This window comes from Labeo rohita, chromosome 15 (genome assembly GCF_022985175.1).
Source record: "Labeo rohita strain BAU-BD-2019 chromosome 15, IGBB_LRoh.1.0, whole genome shotgun sequence".
Classification (NCBI taxonomy): Eukaryota; Metazoa; Chordata; class Actinopteri; order Cypriniformes; family Cyprinidae; genus Labeo; species Labeo rohita.
The window spans coordinates 3181184-3196324 of NC_066883.1; the positions used below are offsets into that span (position 1 = coordinate 3181184).

At 43.6% G+C, this 15141-nt stretch overlaps 1 protein-coding gene and 2 non-coding genes across 3 annotated transcripts in view; 1 reads left to right on the top strand and 2 right to left on the bottom strand.

Annotated features, from left to right (window-relative positions):
* Nucleotides 1-14496, top strand: part of mfrp (membrane frizzled-related protein) — a 27382-nt gene extending 12886 nt beyond the window's left edge. The window contains exons 5-14 of the mRNA XM_051128745.1: nt 3023-3166; nt 3874-4093; nt 4958-5088; nt 5380-5505; nt 5626-5702; nt 12068-12216; nt 12336-12466; nt 12557-12691; nt 13314-13441; nt 13523-14496. Coding sequence (XP_050984702.1) covers nt 3023-3166; nt 3874-4093; nt 4958-5088; nt 5380-5505; nt 5626-5702; nt 12068-12216; nt 12336-12466; nt 12557-12691; nt 13314-13441; nt 13523-13747 — 1466 coding nt within the window. The 3' untranslated portion in view covers nt 13748-14496. The remainder of the gene's footprint in view (nt 1-3022; nt 3167-3873; nt 4094-4957; nt 5089-5379; nt 5506-5625; nt 5703-12067; nt 12217-12335; nt 12467-12556; nt 12692-13313; nt 13442-13522) is intronic.
* On the bottom strand, nt 1176-1248 carry trnak-uuu (transfer RNA lysine (anticodon UUU)). The gene has a single exon. It is a non-coding gene; the product is annotated as a tRNA-Lys (tRNA).
* On the bottom strand, nt 2546-2617 carry trnah-gug (transfer RNA histidin (anticodon GUG)). The gene has a single exon. It is a non-coding gene; the product is annotated as a tRNA-His (tRNA).
* Nucleotides 14497-15141: the final 645 nt, after the last annotated feature.

Sequence of the window (15141 nt, forward strand, 5' to 3'; positions counted from 1 at the left end):
TGTCAATGAAAATCAAGCACCATCGTCTTCATTAGCTTGCAGACAAAACTTGCATGAGTAAAACGAATATATTGTACATCAATGGCACAGTTGTTTATAGCAAAGAGCAAGTCTGCTGCACTCTGTGAAACAGTGAGTGAATGTACTGACACCTAGTGATTAGAAAATGCATCAGCACAAATGTTACGCTGAACACCCAAAGCTGACTCTTCCCATTGTCAGCAGGGTTCTGTCTAGGGTTGGAGCTGAACTCTGCAGTAAAAACGTGGGACAGAAAGGATCCCAGCACTACCACTCTGCCACAGGAGAGGCCAGTCTGTCACTGAAAATCAAGCAGCCTTGTCTTCATTAGCTTGCAGACAAAACTTTTTTTACTTGCATGAGTAAAACGAACACTGGATACAAAACAGTCTTGTACTCTTTAGATTACAGACAGAATTTTATTTCCCAACACAAGTCTTTCCAAAGAGTATATTGTAATAGTGACTGTTTTATAAAGTTGGCCTGCAGAAGGTCTAAACCCTAAGCAACGCTTTCGTCTCATGCCTTGTATTGTTGCTCCAGCCAGAGCTCAACTACTAAAGGTGACACTCCACTTGCCCAAACAAGGACTTAAAGCCTTGATCCTTAGACTGAACAGCTGGTGCTCTACCAACTGAGCTATCCAGGCTCTTATGCAAGTCTCGTGTGTGCTGCATAGGATGGCACAGCAACATTAATAGAATTAGTAGAAAACCTGAAATGACTCTGATTCACATTGGGTTTGCTGCAGCCACAACATAGACTACTAACCACTACTCAATCACAAGAGTTACCAGTCTGCCACCAGAGGTACTACCTGAGATGCCCTCAAATGAAAATCAGCCTTGTACTCTTTAGCTTACAGACAGATTTTTTTTTCCCAACACGACTCTTTCCAAAGAGTATATTGCAATAGTGACTTTTTTGTGAAGTTGGTAGGGTAACAAAAGCAAGCTCATTGTGTCAACAGGACTCAAACCTGCACTGGGAGACCACAGTGAGTTTGTAGTTCATCATCTTAACCACTTGGTCACACCCCCCGAGAACTTGTTGTGTTACCATGTCCTTTCATTTTGTGCCTTGCGGTGTTGTTGTATGGAATCAAGGTAGACCAGCAAGAGTGCAACAGCAAAAGAAACAAAATAAACAATAACCGCCCGAACAGGGACTTGAACCCTGGACCCTCAGATTAAAAGTCTGATGCTCTACCGACTGAGCTATCCGGGCTCCTATGTGAACGTTCTGTGTGTCATGCAGGATTGCACAGCAACATTGATAATAATAGCTGGATGTGTCATGTGTCTTTCAATGTGAAAACATCGAATATGTTGAAACACACATGCTCATTAGTGTGAATGCAGTTTATTAGGCTAATAATAATAATAATAATACTAATAATAATAATAATAATAGTCAAATTGAAATAATGCTGAGATATAGAAAAAATGCTTTTGTCTGGATATATTTAGGTACTTAAAGCGCTCTTAGATTGTGAAAATGCTATTTGAGCAGGGATGTAAGTTAGACAAGAATATCTCTGATTGAGCGATTGAGGTGTTGTGTTGCTGGATGTAATAATGAACATAGTGGTCGTCATTTACTCCCGACATCTGAGCTGCTGAAGATGCAGTAGATTATATTTGTTTGTGAAGGGAATGCACCTCCCGATCTACATATAGCTGTGTATGTTCGTGCAAATCTTTTGTGATCCAGCTTCACATACAGCAGAAGTGAGTATAAGGGTTTTTTTATGAATCTTTGTGATCGCCCTTCCTAATAATGTGCTAGTTAGCAAGTTTAGCGGCTAAATGCAGCTAAAGTAAACAGGTTCATCGCTCCACAGAGAGAAGGGCGGAGCTCATTTGCATTTAAAGCAGCCTCGACCAGAATGAGATGATTTTTGCAGAGCTGATTTTGACAAGGCAAAAAGGGTGTTGTTTTACACTACCATTGAGAATTTTTAACCAAAGTATAATATAGACTTTTCATTAAGACCCTAAAGAATCATATCAACTCATGGAAAATGGGCATCCAATGACCCCTTTAAATGAAGGCACAGCAAGTGGAAATGATCTTTAGATGCTTTAATGATGTTATTTGCATTTTTATAATTATTGTGAACGTGCATCCAGGGTGCAGTTGTTTATAGCAAAGAGCAAGTCTGCTTCTCAGTATACAGCTAGTATACTGACACCTAGAGATTAGAAAATGTATCAGCACCATATTTGCCCTCAAACAACGAAGCTACAGATAAAACACAAAGACAAGGAGCTTAACAGGGGTGCTATGATTTCTCTTTTTTATGTGACAACTTGAGTTGAAGGAAAATAACCTCTTGTACAACCAAGGGCACGCACTCATTGTTGACAGGGTTCAAACCTGAGAGCTAAGACTCTCAAAGAAGGGTCAAGCGGCAATTCATTCAAACCCCCAGAGCATGTCAGGAACCGACTGTGCACAAAAATAAACTGTTGAAGAACAGGTGGCAACATGGAGCTCAATTTTAACGTCATTCTGAAAAACCTGCCGTGACCCGGATTCGAACCGGGGTTGCTGCGGCCACAACGCAGAGTACTAACCACTATACGATCACGGCACTACCACTCTGCCACAGGAGAGGCTGCTTGAAGTGCCTCTGAATACCAAGCAGCCTTGTCCTCACTACCTTTTTCCAAAGAGTACATTTTAATAGTGACTGTTTTTTAAGGTTGGCAGGGCACCTAGAAAGTCTCAACCAAAAGCAGGCTCATGCTTTCAACATAATCAGCAGGATTCAAACCCGCAGAGGAAGACCCCAAGAACATTCTGACAAGTCTCTTTATTTAAATAGGTTGCTTTGGCCATCGACACCTCCACCAGTGCTTTTGTTCTCTAAAAAAGCCATTAGTTCCATTAGCCATTAGCAGCCATGAGCTCCATTAAACTTGACAGGTGTTATTATTTGAATGAATTTTGACACTTAAAGCTTCCTTTGTCACTGTTCTACTCTTTCTTTTCACAGACGTTAGGAGTAATAAAGGAGAGATTTCCCCATTAGACTCTCGAGACATATTATCACAGAATCTGTCTTTGAGTCCAACTGCCCCTCATCCCACACGTAGTTCCACACTCCCACTGCCTGGAAAAGAGCCCACGTTTTTTACAAGTCAGTTAATGCTCTCCTAAATGCCCTAATATACCCTTTTACATGCGGTGACCTCCAAATGTGTTTGGACATTTATTTGAATTCCTTTACAAAATATCAACCCAAGTGGCATTTAAGGTTGGGTTTACATGCACTACACTTTAATCACTCTGACAAGTCACCTGTGTGAGCTGACTTCATACTTCATTTAAATGACAGACGACCTATAAGCAGGAGCTGCTTTATGAATGGATGATAACATAAGAGTAAACAAATGGTGTAACTATTCCAGATTGCATAATCAGAAATATGAATTGAATATGAATTTAACAGAATAATTTAGTGACAGATTAATGTTAATTATCATGTGGTGACTATTGTGTTTCTGTCATAACAAAAATGCTTATGCTACAATATGTGCTAAGTAACCTGCTGGTTAAAACTAATGGGTAATAATAATTAGCAAAGTTCATTTAAATCAAATCTCTAGCAGGATTCTTTTTGCAGATGCCCGTTGGTTTGATATTTTGTATCTACTTCAACCACATTCAGACATTTTAAGTGTCCAAATATATTTCAGGGCCTCCGCTTAACTGCATATCAACATCAACACAGCATCCACAATCAAATGCATGCTATTGTAAATTAAACTCCACTAACTATTTTGCATGCATATCTTTTTTTCAAGTGTCTTATCAATATAAATAGCTTTCCATCTGCTTTTCCAGCATGTGGCGGCGTGCTGACCGACTCCTGGGGGACGCTCAGTTCTCCCAACCACCCAGGCCCGTATCCTCCAGATTCTCACTGTGTGTGGATGATCAGGGTGTCTCCTCCGCACCTCGTGCAGATCCACGTGTCTTCTCTGGCTATCGAGGGACCATCACCTTGCTTGTTTGATTGGCTAGAAGTCAGAGAAGAGACAGAGAAGAAATCTGCTGTCACAAGGTTTCCTCACCATGAATGTTTAATTTAATCGTAAACCACAATCCGAATTGACATGGGGCTGCAGGATTGACATTCTCTTTAGTTTTTTATTCAATTAAACAAACTCTGAGTCATATGTTCCCCATTTGGTGTGCTGTTTTGGACCCCTATGTTGACATTTCAGTTGTTTGGTTTCCTGTTCTCGTTTCGTAGTCGTTTTGTAGTTCTTCTGGTTTTGCATAATAGTCTCACATCTGTGTCCTGTTAACCTAGTTACCCTTATTCTCTGGTTTCCCTTTGTTTCACTGAGTTGTTTCGTGTGTTTCTGTTTTTCTCGTTTTCTATTATTAAAAAGCTGCACTTAGATCAGCACCTGATCTGTAAATTCAGCAAAAGCTCTGGAGTTGTGCAAAAAATCCACCAGATGGTGCATTCTGCCTGATCTGTCATATTTTCGCTGAATTTCTGCGTTCAGATAACAGAAAAACAGAACACATTGTTCATTTACTGCACATATACATCTACTGACAGTGAAAAATACAAATCCTTTAACTAAAAACATCAAGACAATAACCAGCAAGACATAGATGAACATAATTAAAAAAACAAACACAGGAAGTGCCACAGGAAATAGAAACAGAAACAAAAGGAAGATAAAGTAAAATAAGAGTACTTGGGCTGGAGTAGAGGGAAGGAGGGTGAAGCAGAACTCACCCATATAATTAATGAAAAATGAATATTCTGTTATCATTTACTCCTTCACATGTCATTCCAAACCCAGCCAAAGTAGTTATTAAACGCTTCGCCCTGAATTATTTTGCTGTACAGGGCTGTTCATGGCAATCACACTTAAACGCTTAATAATTCAGGTGAACTTCTTTCCAGATTCTGTGGCAGCGTGGCACCACCTACACTGAACACAAACAGCAGTACTGTGCTGGTGTCGTTTCATTCTGATGGGAGTATTGGCAGAAACGGCTTCATTGCACAGTATCGTTCTATATTACCAGCACAGAGTAAGTAAAACTGAAACAAATGCAACATCGTGTTTCTTTTAATAGTTTAAAACACAGGCAATAATGATATGGAACTCACCTCTATATTCGTGGATCTAGCAGTCTGTATTGTGGATGACAATATGGCCTTCATTTTAAAAGCTTCATGTGTAATAAAAATGTGCTTTAGTCAAATTATACTATTAAAATTTGAAGCGAACATGACATTCTGATTATAGATTATAATAATGTCACACGGCGTGTTATTTTTCTGTTTGTATATACTGAAGTTTTCTTTCTGTCTGTAATCAGAAAGTTGTTCCAGAGAAGAGTTCATGTGTGACGGTGGTCGTTGTTTACTACCCGTTTCTGTTTGTGACAGTCAGCCGAACTGTCAGGACGGGTCAGATGAAGTCAACTGCAGCCAGAAACACAAGGGTAATTACAGTAATAACAGTATTACACAACGTGTGACACTTCCAGTCTTTTATCTAGCTTGAAAGCAAAAACTATAATCAATATCATGATTTTTTTTTTTTATAATCTTTGGTTTCCTAGAGTGTGGAGGAAAAATGACAGGAGAGTATGGATCACTGTCCAGTCCGAACCATCCGAAGCCGTACCCACATCAACAGGTTAATGATACACAATGTTTTATCAGCTGCTATTTCTGTGATTCACATCCTGAATCTAACTACTAAATTGCATACATTTTGCAAAATATACATTAGTAAATTTAGCAATTATTTAAACAAACCCTCATTTGACCTCTGTTCTGAGAGTCACAGGACATAATGAAAATGCATATTTTAATCTACATTATTTAGCTCATTTATTATTAGAGCTCTGTTGGTCATGCACACACATTTTAAAGCTATGGTATAGCTATATTTTGGTTCGATTACATGGCTGAACTCAGTATGCCAAACTGCTGTGGAATGAAAATATGCAGATGATTGTAAGAGAGGAAAAAAACTCTCACCCGTTCAGCACCTAACATCGACCGGTAAATGGCTCAAGGTCTACAAATATAAGTTGAATTGCAAGACAATTTTGGTTATGTCCTTCTCTTGGTGCAGTTTGCTCTGTGGTTAAATGCATCTTTTATCCAGAGATGGCATAAGTACACACATCAATCACTCAAGTTGAAGTACAGATACTCATGTTTAAAAACACTCTGGTAAAAGTAGAAGTACTGACTATAGTTTTTACTCAAGTTAAAGTAAATAAGTATGAGCTCTGACATGTACTTAAGTAAAAAGTACCCATTACTACTCCCTGTTTTAATGTCACGCTGGTAACTGGACCTCGCGTCATATCAATACAAAATAACTTGCATTTAAAATTTTGTTAGCTAATGAATATATCAAGGCTGAACAACCACCATGTAGAACAGGGCAGGACTGGGACAAAATTTTAGGCCAGGAAACATCACACTCATCCAGGCCATCCCATACACCCACAACAAAATCTGATACCATGATTACCCCATTTTTTTGTATGGCGATCACATTTAAAAAAAAAAAAAAAAGTTAAAAACCTTAGGCTGGGTCCGTGCAACATAAATAAAGGTTTTCTCGTGAACTGCACCTTTACAACCACCTCATTGTATTCTGTTTGCAATAATGTAACTTTATTTTAGTTCAATAAGCAGCACATTATGACCATGTGTTGTTTTGTCTTTAAATGAGTTAAATACTATAGATTTAACAAAACTATATTTTCTAAATGGCCTAAATGTCAAAAATTAGTACAATAATAATTACATCACGACAGAAAAATCCTAATACTGAACATGTTACTGCATTATCATGAGTCATATTTTTCTCTTACCAAAATTAACCGTGGTTTATTACAGTAAATATATAGTAACCATATTTGTTTGGCAGATTGATTACAGTTTTAATTTACAGCCATAGTTTTACTGCAAATTTCATGCTTAGACTATGGTTAGTGTAACAATATGGTTTTTGGTCTTAATTTTCATAAGGGTTGTGTTATTATCTGCCCTACCTCCCTATAAACGTAGTATAAAACGAACGCATTTGTTTGCTAAATTACTACTGTAACTTTATAGTAGATAATAATGATGTCTCTTAGCATGCAGCATTTTAAGTGATGATAATCATTTAGTTTAGTTTACAGTATTATTAATGCTCTGGCTGCTACTGCTACGAGTTGCTAGCAGTTTAATGCTTAACTAAGTAAAAAAAGACAAAACTACAGTAGCCTATTTACAATCGAAACTGACCTGTACTTGAAGTCCTGAACAGGTCAGTGGTTTCGCCTCTTTGATCCACCCGGGCGCTTCCGCTCCATTCTCGAGTCACTCGCACTGATTAACGTTACTCTGAAGATACAAACTAACCGATCCATGATTTATTTAGAGATTAGTAAACGAATGGTGATCCACCAAATGCAGATTAAAACTAAAGTAACGAGCCTGGTTTGAAAATGTAAGAAGTAGAAAGTACAGATATTTGTGTAAAAATAGTGAAATCAAGTAAAAATTAGTCAGAAAATAAATAGCGAAGTAAAGTACTGATACCAGAAAAATCTACTTAAGAAAGTTACACTAACAAAGTATTTGTACTTGCTTACTTCCCATCTCTGCCTTTATCTTTCAAACACATTTTTCACTTTCAGTTCAACCTCTTTCTTTGTGGCCACTATTTTACTTTTATAATATTTATTATATTTAAACCTGTTACGGTTGCTGGTGCTGGATGGAAGACAGGATACAACGTACGAATCAAATCTTATTTTAATTACTTTCAAGAGGAACAGGCAGGAACACAGAGCGATATCCACACACACTGAAACTCAAATCAACAATAAAGACCGACAGGGAACTCATGACAAAGACAGATATATAAAGGCTAACTAATAATGACAAACAGGTGAACCAGATAACGCTAACAGGGACTAAACCAAAGTAGACAGATCGACGGGGGGAGACAATGGGAGAAACTAAGAATGCAAACAGACAGAACTGTGACATTACGCCCCCCTCCAAATAGGCGCGTCCTCGCGCCGTAGAAAACAAAAAACAAAACAGACAAGAGGGGCGAAAAAACAGCAGAAAAACAGAGTCCATGTGAGAGGAGGCTTCGGCGGAGGGCGGAACCCCGGGAGGGGGACAAAAAACAGAGTGATAAGGGCAAAAAACAAAGTCCAAGGCGGTGACGATGGTGGGAGGAGCCAGGGAGGAAACAGGAGGGACCCGGAGCAGGAGGAACCTAGCAGGACCCAGAACGCAGCCATGATGACCCACGGTGGAGCCGATGGAGGGAGGAGCCATGGTGGAAGAAGGGCTGACGACTCCATGGGGCCGACCGACAGAGGCAGAGCAGCTGGTGGAGGAGCCCGAGGCGGAGACGGAGAGCCGAAGAATACAGGGCGACACCGAGGATCCGGAGGGCCAAGGCGGAGCCCTAGGCTCTGGCGACCAAGGCGTAGGCGGAGATCCGGAGGTCCGCGGCGGAGCCGGAGCGACAGAGGATGGAGGCTGTGCCGGAGGGAGGAGTCCTTAGGAGCCGGTGGGACGGAGTGACGAGGCGCAGCCGGAGGAACAGAGTCCTGAGGTGACGGAGGGACGACGACCGACCAGGGCGGAGCCGGAAAGACGAGGGAGCCCGGTGGAGCTGGTGGACCGACGGGCGACGATGGAGACGAGGGCGCTGAGAGCCGTGGTGGAGCCGCAGGGTCGGAGGGCCGAGGCGGAGTTCTGGACTCTGAGGCTGGAGGCGGAGATGAGGGATCCTCCAGCCCTGACGCCGATGGAAGCTGGCAGACCCGCGGCGAGCCCACTGCACAGGTGGAAGACTGAGGGTGAGCAGAGGGGCTGTCAGGGGACAGCGGTGAGCAGACAGACGTTGACGTAGGCAGAAGAGGGAGGGTGGGTGGGGATTCCATACAGGCAGGCATAACGTGACAGGTAGATATTTCTGTAAAGAAGTCTATTAAATCCCCAGAGTCATTTTCTAGAACTTCCGTAGAAAAATCAATTAAGTCCCCAGAGTTATCTTCCAGCTCACCCCCAGCAGTGGTGCAGTGGGCAGGGCTCTCCATATCCCTTGCTCCATGTTGCACTCCCCCGTCACGGTAGATGTCGACGGCTCTCGCACCTGATCGGACATGTAGGGCTCTGGCTCTGTGGCGATCTTTAGCTTTGTCGCTGGTGGCTCTGGCTCGTCATCCGCGGTGGGCTCGGGCTCAAACTCCGCATGTCGGGGTGCTGGTTGGCTGGGCTCTGGGTCTAGAGTGGGGATGACGTCCTCCTCGATGATGTCGATGGTCCACGACGATCCACAGGATGCCAGCACCCACTCGATGTACTCCGGCAGGCTCTCTTGAGGACCCTCCCCAGATAGCAACGCCTTGGTGGTGGTGTTAAGTCCAGCGTAGTAGAACTTGCATAGGCTGCTATCCGGAAAGTGGGAGTGTTCTGCCAGGAAGATGTAATCACGGGTGTGGTCCTCGAGAGAGTGTTCCCCCTGCTTCAGGAGGATGAGGAGAATGGTAGGATCCATAATAATAATCAAAAAACAAAAACACTGAGGGAAAAAATGGAAAAATAAACGCAGGGGAAGATGCCGGGAAAAAACTGTTTGGGTCGGTCTTTCTGTTACGGTTGCTGGTGCTGGATGGAAGACAGGATACAACGTACGAAACAAATCTTATTTTAATTACTTTCAAGAGGAACAGGCAGGAACACAGAGCGATATCCACACACACACTGAAACTCAAATCAACAATAAAGACCGACAGGGAACTCATGACAAAGACAGATATATAAAGTCTAACTAATAATGACAAACAGGTGAACCAGATAACGCTAACAGGGACTAAACCAAAGTAGACAGATCGACGGGGGGAGACAATGGGAGAAACTAAGAATGCAAACAGACAGAACTGTGACATTACGCCCCCCTCCAAATAGGCGCGTCCTCGCGCCGTAGAAAACAAAAAACAAAACAGACAAGAGGGGCGAAAAAACAGCAGAAAAACAGAGTCCATGTGAGAGGAGGCTTCGGCGGAGGGCGGAACCCCGGGAGGGGGACAAAAAACAGAGTGATAAGGGCAAAAAACAAAGTCCAAGGCGGTGACGATGGTGGGAGGAGCCAGGGAGGAAACAGGAGGGACCCGGAGCAGGAGGAACCTAGCAGGACCCAGAACGCAGCCATGATGACCCACGGTGGAGCCGATGGAGGGAGGAGCCATGGTGGAAGAAGGGCTGACGACTCCATGGGGCCGACCGACAGAGGCAGAGCAGCTGGTGGAGGAGCCCGAGGCGGAGACGGAGAGCCGAAGAATACAGGGCGACACCGAGGATCCGGAGGGCCAAGGCGGAGCCCTAGGCTCTGGCGACCAAGGCGTAGGCGGAGATCCGGAGGTCCGCGGCGGAGCCGGAGCGACAGAGGATGGAGGCTGTGCCGGAGGGAGGAGTCCTTAGGAGCCGGTGGGACGGAGTGACGAGGCGCAGCCGGAGGAACAGAGTCCTGAGGTGACGGAGGGGGGACGACGACCGACCAGGGCGGAGCCGGAAAGACGAGGGAGCCCGGTGGAGCTGGTGGACCGACGGGCGACGATGGAGACGAGGGCGCTGAGAGCCGTGGTGGAGCCGCAGGGTCGGAGGGCCGAGGCGGAGTTCTGGACTCTGAGGCTGGAGGCGGAGATGAGGGATCCTCCAGCCCTGACGCCGATGGAAGCTGGCAGACCCGCGGCGAGCCCACTGCACAGGTGGAAGACTGAGGGTGAGCAGAGGGGCTGTCAGGGGACAGCGGTGAGCAGACAGACGTTGACGTAGGCAGAAGAGGGAGGGTGGGTGGGGATTCCATACAGGCAGGCATAACGTGACAGGTAGATATTTCTGTAAAGAAGTCTATTAAATCCCCAGAGTCATTTTCTAGAACTTCCGTAGAAAAATCAATTAAGTCCCCAGAGTTATCTTCCAGCTCACCCCCAGCAGTGGTGCAGTGGGCAGGGCTCTCCATATCCCTTGCTCCATGTTGCACTCCCCCGTCACGGTAGATGTCGACGGCTCTCGCACCTGATCGGACATGTAGGGCTCTGGCTCTGTGGCGATCTTTAGCTTTGTCGCTGGTGGCTCTGGCTCGTCATCCGCGGTGGGCTCGGGCTCAAACTCCGCATGTCGGGGTGCTGGTTGGCTGGGCTCTGGGTCTAGAGTGGGGATGACGTCCTCCTCGATGATGTCGATGGTCCACGACGATCCACAGGATGCCAGCACCCACTCGATGTACTCCGGCAGGCTCTCTTGAGGACCCTCCCCAGATAGCAACGCCTTGGTGGTGGTGTTAAGTCCAGCGTAGTAGAACTTGCATAGGCTGCTATCCGGAAAGTGGGAGTGTTCTGCCAGGAAGATGTAATCACGGGTGTGGTCCTCGAGAGAGTGTTCCCCCTGCTTCAGGAGGATGAGGAGAATGGTAGGATCCATAATAATAATCAAAAAACAAAAACACTGAGGGAAAAAATGGAAAAATAAACGCAGGGGAAGATGCCGGGAAAAAACTGTTTGGGTCGGTCTTTCTGTTACGGTTGCTGGTGCTGGATGGAAGACAGGATACAACGTACGAAACAAATCTTATTTTAATTACTTTCAAGAGGAACAGGCAGGAACACAGAGCGATATCCACACACACACTGAAACTCAAATCAACAATAAAGACCGACAGGGAACTCATGACAAAGACAGATATATAAAGTCTAACTAATAATGACAAACAGGTGAACCAGATAACGCTAACAGGGACTAAACCAAAGTAGACAGATCGACGGGGGGAGACAATGGGAGAAACTAAGAATGCAAACAGACAGAACTGTGACTAAACCTTTCTGCTCACCTCACCAGCTGATTTATAATTGGCTTTGCACTGATTAATTAACGTAGTTCAATAGACCAACTTACAAATAACTAATATTTATTTTGGTTGCATGAGTGTTTCTGTATTTATTGCAGTTCTCTCTACTTCTCTCATAGTTATGCACGTGGCAAATATCTGTGGAAGACGGACAAGTAATTAGACTAAGTTTTCAGAACTTCAGTCTGGAAACACAGGATGTCTGTGAGTTTGACTATGTGGAGGTTTATGACGGCGCAGACGCAGATGTCAACACTGTGCTGGGCAGGTAGCATAGTGAACAAATACTTAACACAGAAGCAAAAGAAGTCCCAGCATTTCTAGCATCACAACGCTTTCTGCTGTTTTCATAATGAACACTTGACTTCCCACTGTCTCTCTGGGCAGGTTTTGTGGGTCGGCTCTGCCTCCGGATCTCACCTCATCTGGTCCTGTGATGACTGTGCTGTTTGTGGCAGATGAAGGTGTTGCAGACAGTGGCTTTTATGCATCGTTTAAGGCCATGCCTCTTTCAGGAAGTGAGTGCTGCGTGCTTTCACAGTGATTCATTAAGTACGCTTTGTGAGATCTTTGTGAATCCTCCCTACATCACTGCTTTCTGCTTTGAGGAACATGCGGTCCAGCAGAGTTTGCGTGTGGTTCTGGGGAATGTCTGCACCAGGACTGGCTGTGTGACGGATGGAACGACTGCGCAGATGCTGCAGACGAGCACGACTGCATTAACTCTACCTATCCTCCTTTCAGTGAGAACACACTTCAGTTTGGAAAGGACTTTTCCTGCAGTGTCACTGTTTTTATTCTCTTTCATAATAATTGTTCACCCAGTTAAATCTGTTGCACTAACAATCACTTGCATAATCATTTATCAAATATTACAATATATTACACATATTACAAATTGGTCCACTTTAAAATTATATATATATATATATATATATATATATATATATATATATATTTTAAAATGTGTTTTCTTACACATTTTGTACTGTAAGGAGCAGCATATCGCCCATATGGCTCAGATACCCTCAGCATTATGTGCAGTATTTGTTGGGTCTTGGTAAATCTACAGCAGGGTTCCTCAAATCTTGACCTGGAGGGCCAGTGCGCTACAGAGTTTAGCTCCAACTCACCTACCTGTGATTGTCTAATGATCCTAAAGACATTGATTAGCATGCTCAGGTGTGTTTGATTATGGTTAGAGCTAAAATTCTACAGGAAAGTGAATCTCGTGGACCAGATTTGAGGATCCCAGATCTACAGTATCTGCTGAAATACCAGGCTCAAAAGTAGCCGTTTTAGTTTATTTATTTTTTCGGTTGTCAGAAGTGCATCTCACATTCTTATTTTGCCTTTATTTCTCAGCTTCACCTTGTGAGCCCATCCAGGTTGAAATGTGCAGAGGTCTGAGTTATAATCTCACATCCTTTCCAAACATCTGGCTGTCTATTTCAGATCAGAGAGAAGCTGCTTCTATTCTGCACAAGTACAGGGTGAGAATAAAAGTAGCTTCCCAATGACTTATATCTGAGCAACTACTCTGAACCCTGAAATGTGTTGTGATTTGATTGCAGGTGCTGATGGAGTTTGGCTGTTTCGAATCTTTCCGGCAGCTGGTGTGTGGCATGTTTGTTCCTCACTGCAGTGCTCAGAGTGGAGTTCTGCAGCCCTGTCAATCCGTCTGCTCCACCGCTGAGCAGCAATGCAGTCAAACCCTCAACTTGTTCAGTTTGAACTGGCCCTTCAACTGCCACCTCCTGCCCGATTCACACGACCCCATGGAGTGCTCCCTTCCATAGGACACGCCACAGACCAAAATCACTACAATCAGTGATACTCAGCTCAAAATTGGGATTAACTCAAAAGGATTGTCAGTTTGCTGGGCATTAAAAGTGACCTACTATGTCCTCTTTTACAAGATGTAAAATAAGCCTCTGATGTCCCCAGAGTGTGTATGTGACGTTTTAGCTCAAAATGCCCCAATTTTTATAGCTTGTTAAATTAAACCTCCTTTTAGGTATGAGTCAAAACAAGCCATTTTTGTGTTTGTCCCTTTAAATGCAAATGAGCTGGTGCTCCCTTTTCAGAAGAGGCCGAAGCTTCAAGAGCCGGCAAAAACAAAACAGAACAATTTCAGCCGGTCTCATGGTGCTATTGCATGCTATTACAAACTTTGTAAGTTAATATGAGCTTGACAAATTGAAGTGGTCAACTTCACATTGCTTTCATATGCAATTTTCAAGTACCACATTCTCATTTATGATCATTCTGGTTGCATGTGAAGGCAGCATCAGCAGACTGCTGCTTCTCACTCAGGGCAATGTTTATGCTAATAGGGCAGAGATTGTCACAAATGGGCAGGAATTTTTCCCTATGATAACGCAGGTACATAGGGAGAATCTGGAATTGCTTGTTCAGAGAGACTGTTCATGATTTATTATCATTATAAAAAAAATGAGTGGGTGGATTTTTACCATTATAGGCTGGATGTTTTCACACACTGTGGCCACACAACTCTGTTCAAACACCTTATAAAAGTGATTTTGCACAATAGGTCCCCTTTAAAATGAAAGAGGGCTCTACACTGTAAAAAAAAGATTGTTCTAAGTTGTAAATAAAACAGATTATTGGAATACATTAAATACTATTATAGTTTTCTACTTAACATGTTTGTTTTAGTGTTGTAAGTAGTAAAATAAGTGCAGAAGAACCCTTGAAAGAGCATCTGCTACCGTTTTCCTCTATCCCACGTGGTGAACTGCCCTCAGTGATTGTGGTCCCTGGGCCGAGCAGGAGACCAATGGCCACAAAACACCCCTGTGATGCCCTGATGCCACCCACTCGAGGACATAAACTTTGGTCCTGACCACTTCACAAAGAGAAGGAATGACCTCCAGGGGAACACCTGACCTGATCAGAAACTCCATACGATTCCACTGTGTCAGTGCCTGGATACAACTTAACATGTCTGCAAACTGCAAACTGTTGTTCCACCACTGGAGAGGCCTGAGGTAGAGCTAGCCAAGTGGAATCACAGAAGTGGCAGTGGTCAGCATCCCCATGTTGTAACAATGTCTTTTACGGCAAGCTTGCTCCTAGCTGGATATGAGCAAGGAGCTGCACAATACTGTGTCATTCCAATGTACTGTAAGTTACATTGGAAGTGAAGTGAAGACACAAGGGGCCAGAGACA